Source organism: Papaver somniferum, chromosome 10, assembly GCF_003573695.1.
Source record: "Papaver somniferum cultivar HN1 chromosome 10, ASM357369v1, whole genome shotgun sequence".
NCBI classification, from domain to species: domain Eukaryota; kingdom Viridiplantae; phylum Streptophyta; class Magnoliopsida; order Ranunculales; family Papaveraceae; genus Papaver; species Papaver somniferum.
The window spans coordinates 93,863,712-93,884,554 of record NC_039367.1 but is presented as its reverse complement, the minus strand read 5'-3'; the positions used below and the strand labels follow the sequence as shown (position 1 = coordinate 93,884,554).

The 20,843-nt window shown below is 36.2% G+C and overlaps 2 protein-coding genes across 2 annotated transcripts; both read left to right on the top strand.

Annotated features, from left to right (window-relative positions):
• The first annotated feature begins 10,318 nt into the window (after positions 1 to 10,318).
• On the top strand, positions 10,319 to 12,837 carry LOC113315968 (sulfite exporter TauE/SafE family protein 3-like). The gene is made up of 11 exons (XM_026564206.1): positions 10,319 to 10,531; positions 10,620 to 10,779; positions 11,008 to 11,208; positions 11,299 to 11,363; positions 11,451 to 11,576; positions 11,642 to 11,728; positions 11,849 to 11,899; positions 12,003 to 12,224; positions 12,316 to 12,409; positions 12,508 to 12,648; positions 12,758 to 12,837. Exons 1-11 carry the CDS (start codon positions 10,319 to 10,321, stop codon positions 12,835 to 12,837), a joined length of 1,440 nt encoding a protein of 479 aa, XP_026419991.1.
• A 3,967-nt stretch (positions 12,838 to 16,804) lies between these two features.
• Positions 16,805 to 19,045, top strand: LOC113319609. Its single transcript, XM_026567854.1, has 3 exons — positions 16,805 to 18,033; positions 18,140 to 18,304; positions 18,502 to 19,045. The coding sequence occupies exons 1-3, from the start codon at positions 17,572 to 17,574 to the stop codon at positions 18,685 to 18,687; spliced, it is 813 nt and encodes a 270-aa protein (XP_026423639.1). The 5' UTR covers positions 16,805 to 17,571; the 3' UTR covers positions 18,688 to 19,045.
• Positions 19,046 to 20,843: the final 1,798 nt, after the last annotated feature.

Genomic DNA, 20,843 nt, shown 5'->3' with positions numbered 1-20,843 from the left:
ACATAATTGACAATATAGTCTTAACTTTTGTATTTGTTAAAAGTCCATTCATCCTTTTACCAGTACGTGAATACCGAACACGAACGACTTTACTTTTGACAAAGTATGGGACCTTCAAATTCACTGACGCAAATATACATATCCCATAACAAGTTGCAATATCACAAATCATAAAGATTAATACTGCAGAAACATCATCCTCCAAATATTTTTAGAATTTAAAACCAATAAACCTAAAAAAATAATACAAGAAGATGAAAAATAATAACTATGTGTAGTCACAATCATTGCTATTCAAGCACTAGTTATTCTTCCAACTAATCAAAAAGAATACATACTAGGCAACAAAAACACACGTTACTCATCTTCTTCCTCATCGGAAATAATCCAAGATGTTTTAATTGTGTTCAATTCTTCCTCGAGCTCGGGAAACTTCATTGCAACCAAAGACAATTGTTCTTGAACACACTTCACTCTTGAATCAACCTTACACACCTTATGAATTTTTTGAAGAAGGCTCATGGTACGCCTAAAGGTACACGGACGAACCGGTTTGGGGACCCCAAGAGAGTTGCCAATTGAATCACACCCACGATCACGGCAAATTTGACTAATCAAGCAAGGGTAACCCAACATCTTGATGGGTGAAGTCATCGAAATCATTTGAGAGATAATGAAACCACAAATATCGAGACATGAAATACCCGAATCAAGGAAATATACCAATTCCGCAAACTCGTGACTCCACCAAGAATTTTCAATTATGGAGGGACAAAGATTGGGGATACCAAGTTTTCCAAAAGCCATCAAAATAATACTAAGATCATTAGTATGGAACTTTCCTTTACTCCAAACGACCTTCTTGCCACAAATCCCAACCGAGATATCATCACAAGATGGACGTTCATCATTTGTATAGGAAGCCGTACGTTCCCCAACAAGATTTGGGTAATCCTTGAAATTAATGCTCTATCAACAAGAAACCTTTCTCTACCAATCATGGATTTGAATTCCATCTTGTTGCAATCAACATCATGAATATTGGCATAGAAAATCCTTGTAAGAGAATCAAATCCTTGACCAAGACCATCAAAGATATTTCCAAGCTTGAATTTTTTAAAGCATACCAAATCCTCTTCATGCCCACTAGAAAAAACCAATTTCTTTTCTAGGATGAACCTTTTGAAGCAATCTTATCAAACACTCTAACACAAGAATCATCCACAAACCTAATTCTAAGAGAGTTTTGGTCACAAGAAGAATTCAAGCTAGAGGTTTTTAGGTTTTTAGAGATCCTTTTATTGCTTCTAGAATTCATCATGGGACTAGAAAAATGAAAGGATCAAGAGAAAAATAATTACTTGGATTGAATCTTGAACACCCTTTCTTTCAATTTTTCTAATGAAGCTTCAATGGAGGAAACACACAAAACCCTAGAGGTTCACGTACGCGGACAGGTGATGAAGAAGACTAGGGTGCGCGAACTTATTCTTTATAAGCCCACAAATGGGCTTGGACCCGTTCATGAACCGAGACCCATATAAGAAAGATGGGATTTCCTTAGCCATTTGCACATTAAAGGTTATGCATTCCATGACAACACACATGTGAACGACAACAGACGTAATAGAAAGCTAAAATTGATGTTTAAACACAATAACAAAGCTGTACACAACTCAAACCATTTTCTTGCCCCATTCCAAGATATATACAAATGCGGAATTGCCATCATTGTTACCAAGAGGCATTATGCGCAAAGGGATTCTCATGCGACATTTTTGGTTGATATGTGTGAACAGTCCCTGTAGTATAATCAAAGTAATGATGATAGTCAGGGAAGTTAGAGCTTTCTATCCTCCGTTTGTTATGGCTAGAAGAAGGATACCTCCGATTTCTGGGTTGCATAGTATTAACAGATTCAACACATACAGAACCCTTTTCGGAACGATTCTTAGACTTAACAGATTTTATTTTTTCTAAGAATTTAAAAACGCCTTCGAAAGCTTTGAATAGATCTTTATCAATTGATCCACCATGATGGTATTCCTCAAAGAGATCAAGAGTTAATCTAGTGAGGTTCCATATCCTTGAGCGTGTCGAGCGTTTTCTCAATCTTTCCTTCTTTTTATTTTTTCCTTTTGATTGATCTTAACATCTAAATCTTCCCTTTTAGATGAAGTAAGATTATCATGAGAACCCAGAGGTTTTATCCATAATAATCTTTGAACAATCTTTAAGGAAATATGGCGTGCGCTACAGATGCCAAGAGCAAGTTTTCCAAAGAAATTTCCCATGGGATAATTTTTAAGAAACGAACAAACACAAACTTATTAGGTTTAAGGTGTTTGCCGGCTCTGATACCAATTGAAAAAGCGGGGGTCTAACAACACCACCCAATATTTCGCTTAGCAATCTGTATGGACAAACTAGAATATACTTTTAAGAGAAACAACAAGACTCAATCAATTAAAAGTATATCAACGAGTTTGTATCTCTCTCTTGATTTGATTTCCTCAAACAGAAACTGCGAGTACTAATCAAATACAAGGAATAACTTGGATGGTACCAAAGACCAATATCCAAGTGTCAATCAATATCAATCAACAACCGTTAGGTCGGATTCTCTAATTGATTGATCTAACGCACAACCTGTATTATTTCAATTATAAAGATAAAACAATATAATGCGGAAATTGAAATAACACAGACACCAGAAATTTTGTTAACGAGGAAACCGCAAATGCAGAAAAACCCCGGGACCTAGTCCAAATTGAACACACATTGTATTAAGCCGCTATAGACACTATCCTACTCCAAGCTAACTTCAGACTGGACTGTAGTTGAACCCCAATCAGTCTCCCACTGATCCAAGGTATAGTTGTACTCCCTACGCCTCTGATCCCAGCAGGATACTGCGCACTTGATTCCCTTAGCTGATCTCACCAACAACTAAGAGTTGCTACGACCCAAAATCGCAGGCTTTGACAATAAACAAATCTGTCTCACACAGACAAGTCTATCAAAGGATCAATCTGTCTCCCACAGAACAACCTAGATTAATCAATAACCTCACAAAAATCTTAATCGTATGGTAGCGAAACAAGATGTTGTGGAATCACAAACAATGAGACGAAGATGTTTGTGATTACTTTTTATATCTTGCCTATCGGAGATATCAAATCTCAAGCCAATCAATCTGATTGTACTCGTACGATAGAAGATGCAAGATCAGATCACACAACTACGATAAAAGTAGTATCGGTATGGCTTCACAATCCCAATGAAGTATTTAAGTCGTTAAATTGGTTTTAGAAGAAGAAAACCAAAGGTTAAAGGAGAACCGACTCTAGTACGCAAACTAGTATCACACGTAAGGTGTGGGGATTAGTTTTACACAATACTAGATGTCTCCTTTATATAGTCTTTCAAATCAGGGTTTTGCCTTGGTAACAAAGCAATCAATATTCACCGTTGGATGAAAACCTGATTTAGATTCAAGCTAATATTTCTCAACCGTTAGATCGAAAAATTAGCTTGTTATACACAAATGAACTGCACGCTTCTAGGTTTGTTAACCGTACCCAAACGTATAAATTGTTGGTTCAACAATAGTTAACCAAAAGGTTAGCCATATGAGCATTTCATATCAACCATGTTCTTCTTCACCATAAATAGTTCAAATGACTCAAATGAACTAGTTAGAGAGTTTTTCAATTGAAAGGAAATCTTATGTAACTACACAAGACACAATTGAAGCAAAGATGATTTGATTCACTTGAATCAGTTCATGAACTTTTATAGCCACGGTTTGTAAACTGCATTCCTTAGTCTTTTTAAAGTTTAAGTTCAGAAATCATCTTCAGATATATAACCTTCTTAAGTTCGCACACTAGGTTCGCGGACTTAAGAAACCGGCAAAGTTTACAAACTCCAGCAGAAAATCTCGGCAAGAGACCTTCCGCCGGTTCGCGGACTGGGTTCGCGGACTGGTACTCACGCAACTAGTATGTCAAATCCAGCATAATTTCTCGGGATGAGAAGTTCCACATTTCGCGGAATGAGTTCCCGGACTTGGCAACAAGTCATTCTTCCGGTATCTCTTGATCAACAAAGTTCGCAAACTTTGGTTCAAGGAATATGACTTATACATAAATGTGTTTCCATAACAATGCTTATGTCCATCATTGGTTATGTAATCTAAACTCTCATTCTAATCATTGAAACATTCTTAGAGGACGTTATACAGTTGTTACACTATTTCTCGTTAAAGAAATTTTCAAAGTGATTGAAACATATCATGACTTTTGTCACTAGGTAAAAATAAACTTGGTCGAAGCGAAAAGCTTACCAACACATATTTCGAGATATAGATAGGCGAGGTATACTCGGCTCGCAATACCAAATGTGTATAATCCAAGTCTATATATATAGCATACGACTTCTTGTCTCAAAGAGTAAGAGATAGAGTAGATATACTTTTGGGTGATAGATAAGTTCAAGTATTCACATACCTTTTTGTCAAGAAGTTCCACCGGTTCCTTGAGTAGTTCTTCTACTTGTATGATGAATCGCCATGAAGTCCTTGAGCTCAACTACACTTTCTATCCTAGTCCGAGACTTGGCTATAATAGATTAGAAATCAAGACTTATAGTTTTGATAACTAACATTGACAAACATGCTTGAGATAGCAACGATGCGAGTTAGACCGAACAATGATCTAACAAGGCCTACTCTAATACAGAATGGAATTTACAATTTTCTAAGGCTAGCATTTCTCACTTAGTTGTTGTTGGCTCAGATCATTGCCCAATCTCTATGTTTCTAGATAGTGGTTTTGAAATCTTAACTGGACTTTTAAATTCCATGATACATGGCAGAAAGAGGAGTTTTGTGTTCATGTCATTAAACAAACTTGGAACCATATCATCAAGGATGACCCAGCTGATTTACTAGTTTTAATCTTAAAGCTCTAGGAATAAAAGTCTTAGATCGGAAATAAAAACATTTTTGATATTCCTTTAAAACAAAGTTAGAAAACTCCTCAGACAGATTGAAAATTAATTAATTCTCAATACCAATATAGGAAAGAGGAACTAATTCAGATAAAAATAGTCCAACTTGAAAAACTTTATGATACACAGGAAGTTATTGCTAAACAAGACTGTAGGGACAATATAGTTGCATTAGGAGAGAAAAATACCAAATATTTTCACACAGTCACTCTTATGAGAAGAAAATGGAATGCCATTTAATGCTTAAAGAATAAAAATGATGAGTTTACTTTTGACAGAAAAGAAATCCATTCAACCCTTGATAAGTACCATCAAAAACTATTTTTTGCTGACCCTGTAGACGCCTCTCATCATGATATTTTGTTCAAATCTACTCACTTTGGTGTACCTGACAATGATAATACCAAACTGTCTCTTATCCCCTCAAAGGAGGAAATATTCAATGTTTTTAAAAAGATGAAACCTATTAAATCTGCAGGAACATATGGTTTTCTAGCAATTTTTTTCAAACAGAACTGGGCCACGGTAGGAGACCAAGTAACACTAACTATCCAACAATTTTTTGAAGGCTGAGTTATGCATCCAAACATAAAAAAAAACTTTCCTTTTCCTAATACCAAAAACTAGACATCCCAAGAACCCTAGTCAATTCAGACCCATAATACTCTGTAACACTATTTACAAAATCATTGCTAAAATCCTAGTAAATAGAATGAAAAACCTCTTAGACAACATAATTTCCCCATTTCAACCAGCTTTTCTATCTAAAAGACAAATATCCGATAACATAGTAATAACACATGATGAAATCATTTACTTTTAACTCATAAATTAGAAAAACTCATTCCTAAAGCTAAAATTACTCCAAAAAATAGTCTCATCTCTCATCTGTTTTTTGCAGATGATTGCCTCCTTTACATAAGAGCCGATCTAAAAGAATGCAAAAACATCTTACACACTATAAACATCTTCAGTAAAGCCTCCGGTCAACTCATAAATATTGAAAAATCTGTTGTTGTTTTTTTTTTCCAGCAAGAGAGTTCATCCAAAAAAAAAAGAATGATGTCTAAATTGCTCAAAATCAATAAAATAGATCTTAAAGACTCTTACCTAGGGGAACCTCTCTTCATAGATAAATCTAAGATCAAAGCTTTTGAGATAATTATGGAGAAAATGGAACATAAATCATAAGGTTGGAAAGGAAAAGTTTTACCACAAATCAGTGTTGGCTAGTATGGCTACATTTCAAATGGGATGCTTTATCCTTCCAAAAACAATAACAAAAAACATAAATAGTATGTCATACAAAGGGATTTCTGGTGGGGAGAAGAAACTAACACAAGATAATATTATCTGAAAGCTTATACATGTCATTGTAAACCTATGCATAAGGGTAGTTTTGGATTCAGAAATGCCACAACACTAACTTAGCTATGATTGCTAAGTTAGCTTGGAGACTCATCACTGAACCTGACTCTCTTTGGCCATCTCAACTGAAACCCAAATATTTCAGGAATAAATCTGCTTTTAGGGTTAAAATTGGTCCAACTAGCTCTTGGATTTGGAAATGCATTAGTAAAGGTATAATTTTCGTGGACCTAAATAGTAGATGGGAGGTAAGGGATGAAAAACATTAATATCTGGGAAGACAACTGGATACATAATTTAGGTGATACCCTGTATCAACACAAAAACACTCTCTACAACCATTTAACACTTTTGATGGATCTTATTGATCCAATCACAAAAAATTGGATTATTCCTTTGATAACCTCAATGTTCAATAGCAACATGGCTGGAAGAATCTGTAATGTTAGAATTTTCCCAATAAGGAGACACAACACTAGGCCAGATAAATTAAGGTGGCTACTGACAAACTCATGACCGTTTACAGTCAAACCTATGTATACAAAATTAAATGAAAACAAAGTCAACTCTAACAATCTGAATATGCCTGATTATTTCGGGAAAAGCTTATGGAAGTTAGATGTGCCTCAGAGAATGAAAATCCTTACTTGGAAATGCTTACAGACTGTAATCTCTACAAATTCAAAACTATAAAAAATTCTTAGAGATGTTTCTCCAAAATGTACCTTTGGCTGTGAAGCAAATGAAACCATAAAACATCTTTTTTTCATTGCAGTTATGCTAAATCTGTTTGGGCTCTAGCACCTAGTCCAATAAACTTCAATTTTGATAGCACTGCCACTTTTCTTGATTTATGCAATTCTTGGTTCAGCAATCCCAATAGTACAATAGCCTTAGAGACCATCCTAACAAAAATTTGGTTCATTTGGAAGGAAAGATGCAATAGAGCTTTTCAAGGTAATTACAGATCAGCAAACCAGTTAGCATTAGACATACGGAGACATGATATATTTTGGAACAAGAATGAAACCTCTAAAGTACAGGGACAAACACACTTGAATTTGACCAAACATCGTACAGAAGAATGAAAACCCCCAGGAAAACATACACACAAAATTAATATGGATGCAGCTTGGTTATCTATTAATATTCCATCAGGTTTTTTCTTAATCCTTAGAGATGAAACGAGTGAAATTGAATAAGGAAGAGCATGACAATCAAGAACAACATCTCCGAAAGAAGCAGTAAGTTTATTTCAGGCAGCAAAATGGGATAAGGAGTTTCATCTTTCAAATTTCAACATAGAAGGCGATTCCAGAATCTCCTGGAGAAATCAAGCAATCATGGAAGAAGTTAATTTGGAAGTCATTGATTGTCCAAATTTTCTAGGTTTTTCCTTAGTTCCCAGAACGGAAAATAGTGTAGCAGATATTTTGACAAAAAAAGCTAAACGATTTCATTGTATTTTAAACTCTGATCTTATCCCTACATCTTGTATTGTTAATGCTTTAGAAGTAGACAAATCTAATGCAGTGAAGACTCTCAATACTTTCACATTAGATGGCTCTACTAAATCTAAAATCAATGACTCTAACTCCCCAAATTAGTCTGTTTTATAGCGCATTTGGATGCACACTCACAAGTTACTTTTTGACTTCCAGATGTCAAAGAGCAAGAAGTCAGTTTGGATATAGAATTTTAATACGACTTTTTAGAACTAAAAAAGTTAACTTTTTGTGAAGAAAAATATGTTTGCTTCTCGAGAAGCAGAATTCAGAAATAAATATGTATCCAAACGCGCTATCAATATATTCCCAATTAAAAGAAAAAGAAAAGTTCTTTTTTATACCCAATCAGCTTGTCAAGTCCCTCCACGCTCGATTCCTAGTTCCATAACCGACCGTAAGTTAGTAACCATAACAAAGGGTGCAATCCTTGTTGGCCGTTTATTGAATCTTAAAGCTTCTGCGATATAAAATAGTGCCACTTTGGGCAAGGCTAGTTTATTTTCCCAAGTGATATTTGGCCTTTGTATGCTTTAAATGACCGAACACAGTAAGCTAGTTTGACATGATCAAATAATGCCCCTACAGTGACAATTTGGGCCATCAACAAAAAATCAACCCCAGGTTATTCTTCTTTTAGTAATGTCTCATAATCCCAGAACAAGAATTCCCCCTATTTTACAAGTTTATTTTGAGATTTTGAATCCAATAAAATCTGACAATTTATTAAGCAAAATATAAACTCAGTCAGTAGCGCGTGTTGTTCATTAAATAACTTATCTTCAAATTTTTAAAATAACCATTAAACTAGAGTGTATAATGTGCTCAAAACCGTCTAGATACATGAAAGCTGAAAGTAAACCAACTGACTATTTCCTTCTAATTATTGCATCTGATTTCTATTTGCATTAACAAATACGCTAAGTCATGTCTGAAGAAAAAAATTTGGTTAATGAATTTGGGGAAACTTAAATGATAAAATGAATCATGAATGCATTGAGACTTGAATTGCTTCCATATTCGCCAACTTAGAAGTGTTGATTTCTGGTTACACATACCCATGATCTCAATGCAAGTCATGCTTCCAAAAGTCATCCAACCCCATACTGTTTTTTCTGGTAAGTGTACGTGTTGTTATTTGGTGACTAGAAAACTTCTTTGATCGGGGAAATATTTTTTCTTCCAAAGTACAGTATAATTTACAGTTTTGCACACCAATAAGGGGGAAAAAAAGAAGTCAATAATGATTTACTATTTCACTACCATCAAGTGTGGGTGGAGACGGTATAGATAAGTGTGATTGCTCCTGCTTGTTACACTGGCTATAAAGATTTACACGCCGTAGCTGAAAATTTTGGCTCATTAAGTTGGAAATTGGAACTTAGCTAAAGACTGTCCTATGTTTCGGTCCCTATTTAGTGAGACTCACAAAACTTCTAACAGTTCATTTTCAACGGTGGATGGAAAGTGATATCTGACAAACAATACACTTCAATTCGGATTCCAACTTTCAAGACAGTTTTATGCTTATAGCCTCCAAAAATCCTAACTTTTGATCTCCCTCAAAATTAAAGGCCTATCCATTACCAGATGAAAAGGTTTCCCTTTTAGGATCCCCCTAGTTTCAGGATAATAAAAAAAAATGTCTATAATGGATAGGGTATAGCCAAATATGGTCTGCCAGTGGTGTCCAACACATTTTAGTCACTGATGTTTTGCGTGCCGATTAGAGAGTATCCATGATTCTCTCCGGTAAATTGCCGAAGCTTATTTTACCTGCAAACTACATTTCTCACAATCTTTTCCGATAATTTACTTTTACAGTCTTGGACTGCAGGACATGCAGGTTTTGGTTGGATATCAACAAAACATCTTGGCAGACCATATAATAAAACTCACTTGTTTGGTAATAAAATTTAAGGAACACCTCTATTATCCATAACACCTCTATTATCCATAGCATTCACCTCATATGTAACGTTTTCCAGTTCCTTACCACAAACTCGTAAAAACCGAGGAGTGCTCCGAGTTCTTGGGTGGATAATTCAAAATAGTGGGTGGGGAATATCTAAGCTCTAACGGCAATTAGGTGGTACTGTAGTTATGGAGGGAAAGCTCAGAAAAGGAAGCAAAGGTTCTGGACCTTCTGGTCAGGGTTCAAAAAAGTTCTGTGACAAAAGTGTGCAGATAGTGTGATCTGTATGTAGTACTACTGGTGGAATTAAATTGGTGGGGGAGGAAAGAAACTCTTCTCCACGTTTGAATTATTCTTATTCCAATTTATCAACCCAAAACAGACAGACAGGCCCTAAGTAGTAGAACTGGTCAGTTATCAATATGGATAAAAACAATAATCCTTGCAAATTCAAGCTCATACTTTTCATTGAAAAGAAATTCAAGCAGTTTCAGCGTATCATTAGACTTTCAGACATATGGCTGAATTCAGAACCATATTTTTGCATGCATTTGTTGGGTTGTTTGCATATGTACTTCTATTTGTTTTTGTTACTGGAGAGAGGGATTTGAAAGATGAGATTAGAATTGAAGAGGTGGAGGAGGTTCATATTGTATCGGATTATTTTACTAGTATAAGAAATTTCCTTTGGGATGCAAATGTTGGATCAGTTTATGAACATGTTTGGCCTGTAAGTTAATCCAAATCCCATCACTTTGTATGTTAGAATTTTGATTTTTTTGATATTTTTTTTCATTGAATGATGTTGGGTTTCACAGGACATGGAATTTGGGTGGAGAATTGTTGTTGGTTCGACTATCGGGTTCTTAGGAGCAGCATTTGGAAGTGTAGGAGGAGTTGGTGGTGGTGGGATCTTTGTTCCTATGCTTACCCTTGTTGTTGGGTTTGATGCAAAATCTGCAGCTCCAATTTCTAAATGTAAGTGATAGTAATAATAGGCAATCAGCTACTATTACTTTGAATTTCCAAAGTTACTTCATTTCTAGTTTGGCGTATGTTTTCATGATCAAAAACCTTGAATTAAGAAGACTTGGATGAAATTCAATTGGAAAAGTTCCAAAAGAGCTAGGAAAATTTAATGCAAGTTCATTTGTGAAATTGCCTGTTGGCTATTGCAAAAATTATGGTTATTGTATGTTTGGTCAGGTATGATCATGGGTGCAGCTGCTTCAACTGTCTATTACAACCTTAAGCGAAGGCACCCAACTATCGATATGCCTATTATTGATTACAACTTGGCACTGCTAATCCAGCCAATGCTCATGCTTGGAATTAGTATCGGAGTTGCTTTTAGTGTGATCTTTGCTGATTGGATGGTCACTCTTCTCCTAATTATTCTTTTCGTTGGTAAAAATCTATCTGAATAACATATACTTTTCTTACTTTAATCGAAATTTGAAGCCCAGTTTTGATTGATGCTGGAGATTCTTCATGCAGCGACGTCAACCATGGCGTTCTCCAAGGGTGTGGAGAAATGGAAAAAGGAAACCATTTTGAAGACGGTAACTGGGTCCGTACTTTGTACTAGCTAATTCAAATCATGCTGTAAATATTTCCTACTAGTCACGAAATCTTGTTGCTAATTTTAGGAGGAGGCAACCCGCTTGGAGTTGAATGGTAGTCAAGAAGCGCTACTTAAGAAGCCATTACTAAGTAGTCCTAGTCTTTTTGGTCAAAAGATGATGAATGTTCCTCCTGGAGAAGATGAGGAAGAGGTCAGCATACTCCAAAATCTAAGTCTCTGCATCTCGAAAAGTAACTGACTTTTTAAGCTATCCAGGTACCTATTCTTGAAAATGTTCAATGGAGAGAATTCGGCCTTCTGGTGTTCGTCTGGGTTGCTTTCCTGATTTTGCAAATTGCCAAGGTTTGTTAGCCTCTAGGAATTATCTTCCTCAATATGCATGATATTTAGTGGTCAATTACATAGTCTGCGGAGCCGTTGATTTAACTAACAAACAATTCTCTACATTATTTTTGGGCTCAGAATAATACAGAAACTTGTTCTACTTGGTACTGGATTTTGAACTTGCTGCAGGTATCTTATATTTCCTATGCCCTTAACCAAGTCAGTTCCTCAACCCTGATCTTCAAAAAACATTAGAAAATAAAAAAACGTTCTTTTTGTTTTATGCATTCAGATACCTGTATCTGTGGGGGTGACTTTGCATGAGGCAGTAAGCCTATACAAGGGAAAGACAGTAATTGCCTCTAAAGGAGCAGAGGGCATGAACTTAAAAGTGCACCAGTTGATTACATATTGCTTCTTTGGAGTACTGGCTGGAATGGTTGGCGGGCTATTAGGTCTCGGTGGTGGCTTTATATTGGGTCCACTCTTCTTAGAGCTTGGCATCCCTGCTCAGGTTCAATTGACTTTCATTTTGTTCCTCGCCTCAATTTTGTAGGAAGATTCCCTGCCTACTAATTTTTGATTAATCTTAAATCTAAATGCAGGTTTCGAGTGCCACAGCTACCTTTGCCATGACATTCTCCTCATCCATGTCAGTTATTGAATATCACCTTCTACATCGGTTTCCAATCCCTTACGGTGCGTGTGAATCCATGAATTTGATCTAAATACCCATTCAACATTTGATGTCTTCTGTTTAGCGTGAACGTTTTCTTTGTTTTTGTTTTCTTTTGCAGCTCTCTACTTCATGGCAGTTGCTATTCTTGCTGCCTTAGTAGGACAACATGTAGTAAGAAAGTTGATCAATTTCTTAGGACGCACATCTCTCATCATTTTCATTTTGGCATTCACAATCTTCATGAGCGCAATCTTCCTAGGTAAGAACTAAGAACCATTTCATATGTAAATTTCGATGTTTTTTTGAATAAGTACTAAGAAACAATGCATGCAAAAGTAAGTACATTCATTTTGCATCCTGATGAACAGGTGGCACTGGTATTGCAAACATTTTCGTCAAGCTTCATCAAAAGGAATACATGGGATTTGAGAACCTGTGCAAAGCATGATGCTTAGAACGAGATTTCTTTCTCTCTTCGTCGCCGAGTTCCTCTCCTTCCCCTTCATTTTGTCACTCATCTTGTGTTAAAAAGCGAATAAGTTTGGGCTTTTCATGTTTTTGTATACCAATTTTGTGATTAATTACTGTCAGAACACTGAATTTATAATCTATCTTACTTGTTGATTTGCTATGAGTAGCTTAACTTGTTTACGGTTACAACAACACAAAGAAAGTACCAGTTCTTTGTTTTTTAAGCATGCGCACACCCGTACGTAATGTCTATTTTGTGATTCTGAATCATCTGCCGGGATAAATTGAGTCCTAGAAAAATTATCGCTAATGACTAATTTGTCCCTGGTGGGATGTTCAGTATCGGTCAGTTTTGATCAGAATCGCGCCGTATCGTATCCGACTGCGGCCAACCATGGATGTGGACCATGTGGTACTTCATAAGCTTTTTGCTTTGTAGTAGTTGTGCTTCTTGATGTGAGTTATCCCGATTTGACTCGTCTCCGAAAATTCAAATTTTACCCACTTTCTCCATCTTGGGGTGCCAACTGTTTCCAGATTGCTAATAGGGGTACAAATTGCTTCGGGTGTAGCATATTACATATAAGACAAAACAACCATTTGCCTGTGGGTTGGTACACCCCCAAGCAAGTTGGCACCCCCCGTTAGCAGCCTTGAACTGTTTTATCAGTAAATTTAGCATTATTCCTAGCCTGTCTTCCCACGTTTTCATTGATCAGTGAAAGTTTGATTCCGGAAAATAAGAAAACTCCTAATTTTCTCCCCCTATCAAAGGCAACAAAATATTGTCAAGGATCTTCATTTTGGTTATACACCTATTCGGTATCTCCTCAACTTCAGTCCCACCACAGATCACTCATCACTCCGTTTACATAACAAAATTGGTGTCATCCGGAAGTTTTTCATCCAGCAATAGACGGGTTTCAAGACTTAAGGTATTTCATTCTAATCACTGTTAGGGTTTTTAACCATAAGAATTTTGGGGTTTATTAGGATTTAAGTGATTCTTTGAAAGCAAACTTAGGGTTTCTTATTCTGATTCATATAACAATGAAAAGAAAAACAAAGCCACTATCTTCTAAACATTGTGAAGATGTAGATATAATCAGCAGTTTACCAGAAGAAATGATACAACACATTCTCTCTTTCATTGATATGAGATTTGCTGTTCAAACCTCTGTTTTGGCAAAAGGATGGAGACACGTTTGGAAGTCTCTCCCTTGCATAACGTCAAACTGGATTTCATTTAAGAAAAAAGATGATAACACCACTAAATTCAGTTCTGTGGCAGACGATAAGTTTGCATATTTTCTGAACAGGGTATTTGAATTCCGCAATGACTCTGATATACAGAAGATGAGTCTGGAGTTTTTCATGCAGAATGCTCTTTCCTTAGAAACTCTTATGGTATGGATCCTTGAAGCCTTACGTCGTAATGTTCAACACTTAGATTTAAATACTCCATACTATCGGGACTCAGATTATGAGAGGGGCTATCGTCACTTAAAATATTATGAGATCCCATATGAGATTCCTCATGAAATCCTTAATTGTAAATCATTGAAGAGTTTAAGTATCTCGGTGGCGGACATACCTTATAATTGGTATACGCGTAGTATTTTACCGAAGTCGATGAGTTTGCCTGAAGTCAGAAAACTGACGCTTAAAGGAATTTCAGTCCCTAGTTCAGAGTTACAAAGGCTTTTCTCAAGTTGTCCACTTATGGAAACGGTAATCATACAAGACTGGGATATACAGATGAATGAAAATAGGAAGATGAATAAACAAAGGAATATCAATATTGTTTCGCAATGCCTTCAATTTTTTGAACTGACAGACAGGTATCATGAACGTCTTGGTTCGGCAGTTAATTGTTTGAATTGCAGTACCAACATTTCTGCTCCATATGTGAAGTACTTCAAGTGCACAGGATTCCTGAGAGAAGATTTTTCCTTAGAAAATCTTTCTTCTCTAGTCAGTGCTCATCTTGAAATGAGATTGAGAGACAAAAGAGAAGCAGATGAGACTGCAGAAACATATTCCGAGCTGCTTGCTGAGGAAAAAGAACTGTTTTCCAAGCGTATGATGAGATATCTAGGCGCAGTTCACAATGTGCATCACCTGACACTCTCATCTGGGTTCCTTGAGGTATGTGGTGCACTTCCTTTTTTACATGAATTTATTTTCTGCCTAGCTGCAAATATGAAAATACAAACAAGTGTTTATCTTTCCTTTGATTTACTCTACTTAGCGTTTTATGGTTTTACTGCAATTTTGTTTAACATAATTTTCTACATACCCTTTGTCTAGGTTCTCTTACCAACTCCTGGCACATCAAACCTTCATTCTCCTCAGCTTTGTAATTTAGAAACTCTGAAGCTGGAAATGAGGTTTACAAGAGGCTCCGTGCGTTCAATTGCATACTTACTCAAAATCTCTCCTATTATGATGAATCTTATCCTCATATCAAAGGAGGTAACAGTTCATTAAAGTCTTCGTATTTGGTTTGATTTAACAAATCTAAATTTCCAAGTTCTAATACAACTGTAATGCTGTTAAATGCTATACTTTGAGATTGCCAACAAGTAGTTCATCTTTCTTATAATTTGCCTGTTATTGTTGGGTTATAGTCGAACTTAGCCGGCGTTGGAGATGATTGGGAAGAGGAATTCTCATCAACGGGCATGTTTTCTCACCTCAAGTCTGTCGAGATTAGAGAGGTGGAAGGGTCTGATAATGAACTCAAGTTTCTGATATTTTTGTTGAAGAAGTCGACGGTTTTGGAGAAAGTGATTCTATTCTTTCGGTCTACCAGTGACTCACTTCAAAGAGGGAGACAAGTAAGGCAATTTAAGAGGAGTGTAAGTAAACTTCCAACAGCTTCTTCAAGTATCCAGATGCACTTCGTCTGACCTTTGAAGACAATGTGAGCTTACTAGAACAAGACACATGAGGCGATTTAATAAGAACCTAAGACCATTTCCAATGGCTTATTCAGGTATCACATTTAAGTTTTTCAAAACCTTAGTAGATGTCAGTAGATTACTGGAACTTGTATACCTTCTAATTATTTGAAACTTTTGGTACTTTTTGGATTCCCTGAAATTCATGGATAATGGTTTTTGAGCCGGCTTATATTTATATCAGTGCTATGTTATGTGAACTATCCTATCTTAAGTAGTGGGATACTAAAAGGAGGAGCAAATTTAGTTCTAGTCTAGGAGAAGAAAACTTCTATTCAGTTTGAATTTGCAAAACTGATTTAAAGAACTAAGATTAAATGCATCTACCGCCGTTAAAGGCTCTCTGGAATGACCCGAAATACTGCTGTAGACATTTCTGTTTGGTGTTGTTTTGGCTTTCTATGATTTCTCAGGTTTAGTTTATGCAAAGTAATCTAGGTAACTTATGTATTGTGATCACAATATATGGAGCATTAATAGCAGCGAAAGGTATATTCTAAAAGACTGCTAAGATTCAATATTTTTGGTTGGGATCAAGTGTAAACCAGATAGGACTCACAGGGATTGCTAAAATTTGGGAGGCTTTTTGAAACTAGGCATCTCTGTTGGAAGTTGGAACCAGTGTTCAATGTATAATGCTTATTGGAATGGGTTTCTTTCTCTCTTTGTCACGGAGCTCCCACGAATAAGTTTGGGCCTTGCATGTGTTTTTTTTACCAATTTTGTGATCACTTGTTCATTTTGCTTAAGCGACTAAACTTGTTAAAGATTAGCAGAAATTGATCGGAATCACGAATGCAACTTACTTTCGTTGGGTGAATTCTAAAAAATAAATAAAAACAATCACCAATACAGGTGTAAAAGAAGTGTAATTATTATTTATTAGTGTCGATGAAACCAAGAATATTTAAACCATTGTGTTGGGCACCATTTCAACTTCACTCGGTCCACCACTCACCAGGCAGAGCTCTTCTCGTTGTCTTCATTTCCTTGGCAAAAGTTGGAGTCATAGGTTTTCGTTTCTGGTCGGAGTCATTCATCCAGAACTTATTTCTCCGCCATTAGATTGGGTTCCAGGCACGGGTATTTCATTCCAATTTCTATTAGTGTTTTGAACTTCAAATTTTTATTTGGGGGGTTTATTAGGGTTTAGGTTATTCACTGAGGGATTCATATAACAATGAAAGGAAAAAGAAATTCAATATCTACTAAACATTGTGAAGAAGGTGTAGGAGAAGATAGAATCAGCAAATTACCGGATAGTCTGATTCATGAAATTCTCTCTTACATTGATGTGAAATTTGTAGTACGAACCAGTGCTTTGTCAAAAAGATGGAAAAATGTTTGGATTTCTCTCCCGTTTGTAAAATCAGGTTGGACTTCATTTATACAAGGTAAAGAGAGAAGATATATGTTTACTGATAATTATGTGACTCTCAATAGGATACATGATAGATTTGTAGGTTTTATCGATAGGGTATTCGAATTCCAACTCTGATATACAGGTGATTAGGTTGGGGTTTCTTGTACTTAATGATACCTTAGTAGAAACTCTGAATAGGTGGATCCTTGAAGCCGTAAATCATAATGTTCAAGAGCTAACTATAATTGCTGTTCACTTTCCAAATCCAAACTCAACATATGAGATTCCTCATCAACTCCTTAATTGTAAATCATTGAAGACTTTGAGTTTTACATTCATTAGTCAACATTTTGATAGCTACACAAATGTTATTCTACCCAAGTCGATGAGTTTACCTCAAATCAAAAAACTATCGCTCAATGGAATTTCAGTCTCCAATTTAGAGTTACAGAGGCTTTTCTCAAGTTGCCCACCTATGGAAATGGTAGTCATACAAAACTGTGATGTACAGATGAACAATCAAAGGAATATCATTATTGATTCTCACAGCCTTCAATTTTTTTTGGCAATCAATTCGTTGACTTGCACCACCAAGATATCTGCTCCAATTGTCAAAGACTTCAGATGCACAGGCTTCATGACAGAGGATTTTTCGCTAGAAAACTTTTCTTCTCTAGTTGGTGCTCATCTTAATATGAGATTAAGAAAACCAGAAGCATATGAAACCGCAGAAACATATTCCGAGCTGTCCACGGAGGAAAAAGAAGTGTTTGCTAAGCGTATGATGAAATATCTGGGAGCGGTTCATAAGGTGCATCACCTGACACTATCATATGGGTTCCTTGAGGTATGTGCGCTCCCTTTTTTACATGAATTTATTTTCTGCCTCCAAACCAATAGTCTTGTTGGGTTTTGCTGCAATTTTATGTAAAATTCACATACTTTTTCTCTAGGTTCTCTTACATGCTCCTGGCTCGTTAGACTGTGAACCTACTCAACTGTGTGATTTAGAAACTCTGAAGCTGGAAATGAGCTTTACAAGAGGTTGCTTGCGTTCAATTGCTTACTTGCTCAAGATCTCTCCTATTTTGATGAGTCTTATCCTTACATCAAAGGAGGTAGCAATTCATCAAACTTTCCTTATTTGATTTGGTGAAATATGCCTTTTTAACCATCTAATTCTCTGAGTTCTAATGCAACTCAAAATGCTGTTAAAGCAGTCATCCAGAGTGTATTTTGAGATTGCCAGCAAGTAGTTCATCTTTCTTATTCACTTCATCTTTCTTATCATTTGCTTGTTATTGTTTGGATATAGTCTAATTTAGCAGAAGTTGGAGATGATTGGGAAGCAGGATTGTCACTGACGTGCATGTTTTCTCACCTCAAGTCTGTCGAGATCAGAGAGGTGGAAGGATTTGATAATGAACTCAAATTTCTGAAATTTTTGTTGAAAAACTCGATGGTTTTGGAGAAATTGGTTCTGTTCTTTCGGTCTAGATAGAGGGAGACACATAAGGAGATTCAAGAGGAATTTAAAACTACTTCCAACAGCTTCTTCAAGTATCCAAATGCACTTCTTTTGACCTTTGAAGATGGCACTGTGAGCTTCCTAGAACGAGACACATGAAGCGATTTAAAATAAGCTAAGAGCACTTCCAATAGCTTATTCAGGTATCACGTTTGTGTTCTTTAAACCTTAGTTGATGACACTCATAGCCAGATTACTGAAATTTGTATACCTTCTATATTTATATAGGAAGCTTTTGGAAATTTTTGGATTCCCTGAAATTCATGGTTAATGTTTTTTTGAGCTGCCTTATATATGTCAATGCTGAGACAAGTGAACCATCTTATGTTTTTTTGAGCTGCCTTATGTATGTCAATACTGAGACAAGTGAACCATCTTATTTTAAGTAGTGACCTATCAGAAGAAAAAAAGTAAATTAGCTACAACACAAACCGTTCTGTTTTTATTCTAAATAGCACACAAGTTCAATTCAGTTGAAGTTTGCAAAACTGATGATAAGAATCTAAGATTTAAGACAGGTATAAAGACTAGAGGAGTTTTACAGTGCCAATAAATGCAGCTTGTAATCCATTGCTGCATTCTCTGCCGTTAATGACTCTTTAAGCTAACCGAAACTAACGCTGCAGACGTTTCTGTTTCTGTGTTGTTTTCATTTTCTGTGATTTTACTGGTTTAGTTTATGCAAAACAATCAAGGTAACACATATATTGTGATCACAACAGCAGTGAAAGGTATATCCAAGCCAAAGACTTTTGATTGAGATCAAGTGTTAATCGGATTGGAATCACAGGATTGCTAAAATCTGGGGTGCTTTCTGAAACTGGGTTTGTCTGTATACTCTGTTTGAGACATTGAGCATGGAAAATATCCGGTTTTCATAGGGACTGTTATGGATATCACAATTGATCTGGATATGGTCCTGGGTCATACACAAATTACCTGAGGTTTTGTTTGTAAATTCATTCTTAAAGCGACTCTTGATGAGATGCACATCTTAGAACATCGTGTAGCAAGGACATGATGAAATGCTCAATTAAAACACCCTCTGGTGTAGGACACGATGATACGTATCCTAAAACAACGTGTAGCGTAGGACATTTTGATTATGAGAGTTGCACTTTTTGAAACACCGTGTGGTGCAGGACATTAAGATTATGAGAGATATATATTCTGGAACGCCGTGTAGTGCAGGACTTGATGAGATGGATAATTCCTCGCCAACCAGGTGAAATTGTACGCGAAAATTCGAGAGAGATCTCAACTCTATCGTATATATTAGGTGCCAAAAAATGTTGAAGTCGACATTTCCGGGATGGCAAGTAATCAAATATGTCGACTCCATTGTGTATGGATTTTGAAACACCACTGTAAACACAAAACGAAAATCTAACCCTAAATATTAGTAGATTGTACTTTTGCTGGAATATGAAGCTACTAGCTTGTAACACATAGGCGACTTGCCACTCATGTGGAGAGTAAAAAACTAGCATGTTCAAGTACCACTTCAGAAATTATTTTTCTGACTTTCCAAAAACAAAAATGTCAAAAATTAATTTTTTTTTTTCACTGTTTCAAAAATTAATTTGGAAACAGAATTTCAGAATGATAGCAGTAAAAAGTTAACTTTGAAACGTCAAAAACAAATGGCATCCAACCATGTTATAATTATTTTTGACATCTACAAACACGATTGCTAAAGACGGGTGCCACTATTAAAGGGACGGATACCAAATTATATGAGAGAAAATAATCCTGACCGTTGGATCGTAAATTGGTACACCGCCTTTAGCAATTACGGTATCAGCATTTAATAATCACGATCTACATCGCTGCATCTACCATCTAGAAAATCTCTACGGACCCTATCCTTCTCGAGTGGGAACTCCATGATCTGGTGGGCCCACGAAGTTTATTTCGGTTTGATCTACGCTACGGTGAATATATCGTCCTCGGTCCTATCGTATTTTGGAGGGAAGAACTTCCGGTTCGGATAAAGATCTTAAAATTTGAGGTCTAGGGTTTAATAAAGAACTAGTTGGGAAGAATTTTTTCGTAGATGCAGAAATCAAACCTTGTGCTTAAACATTCATAGTACAATGCTAATTCATAGCATTGCATTATGCATATAT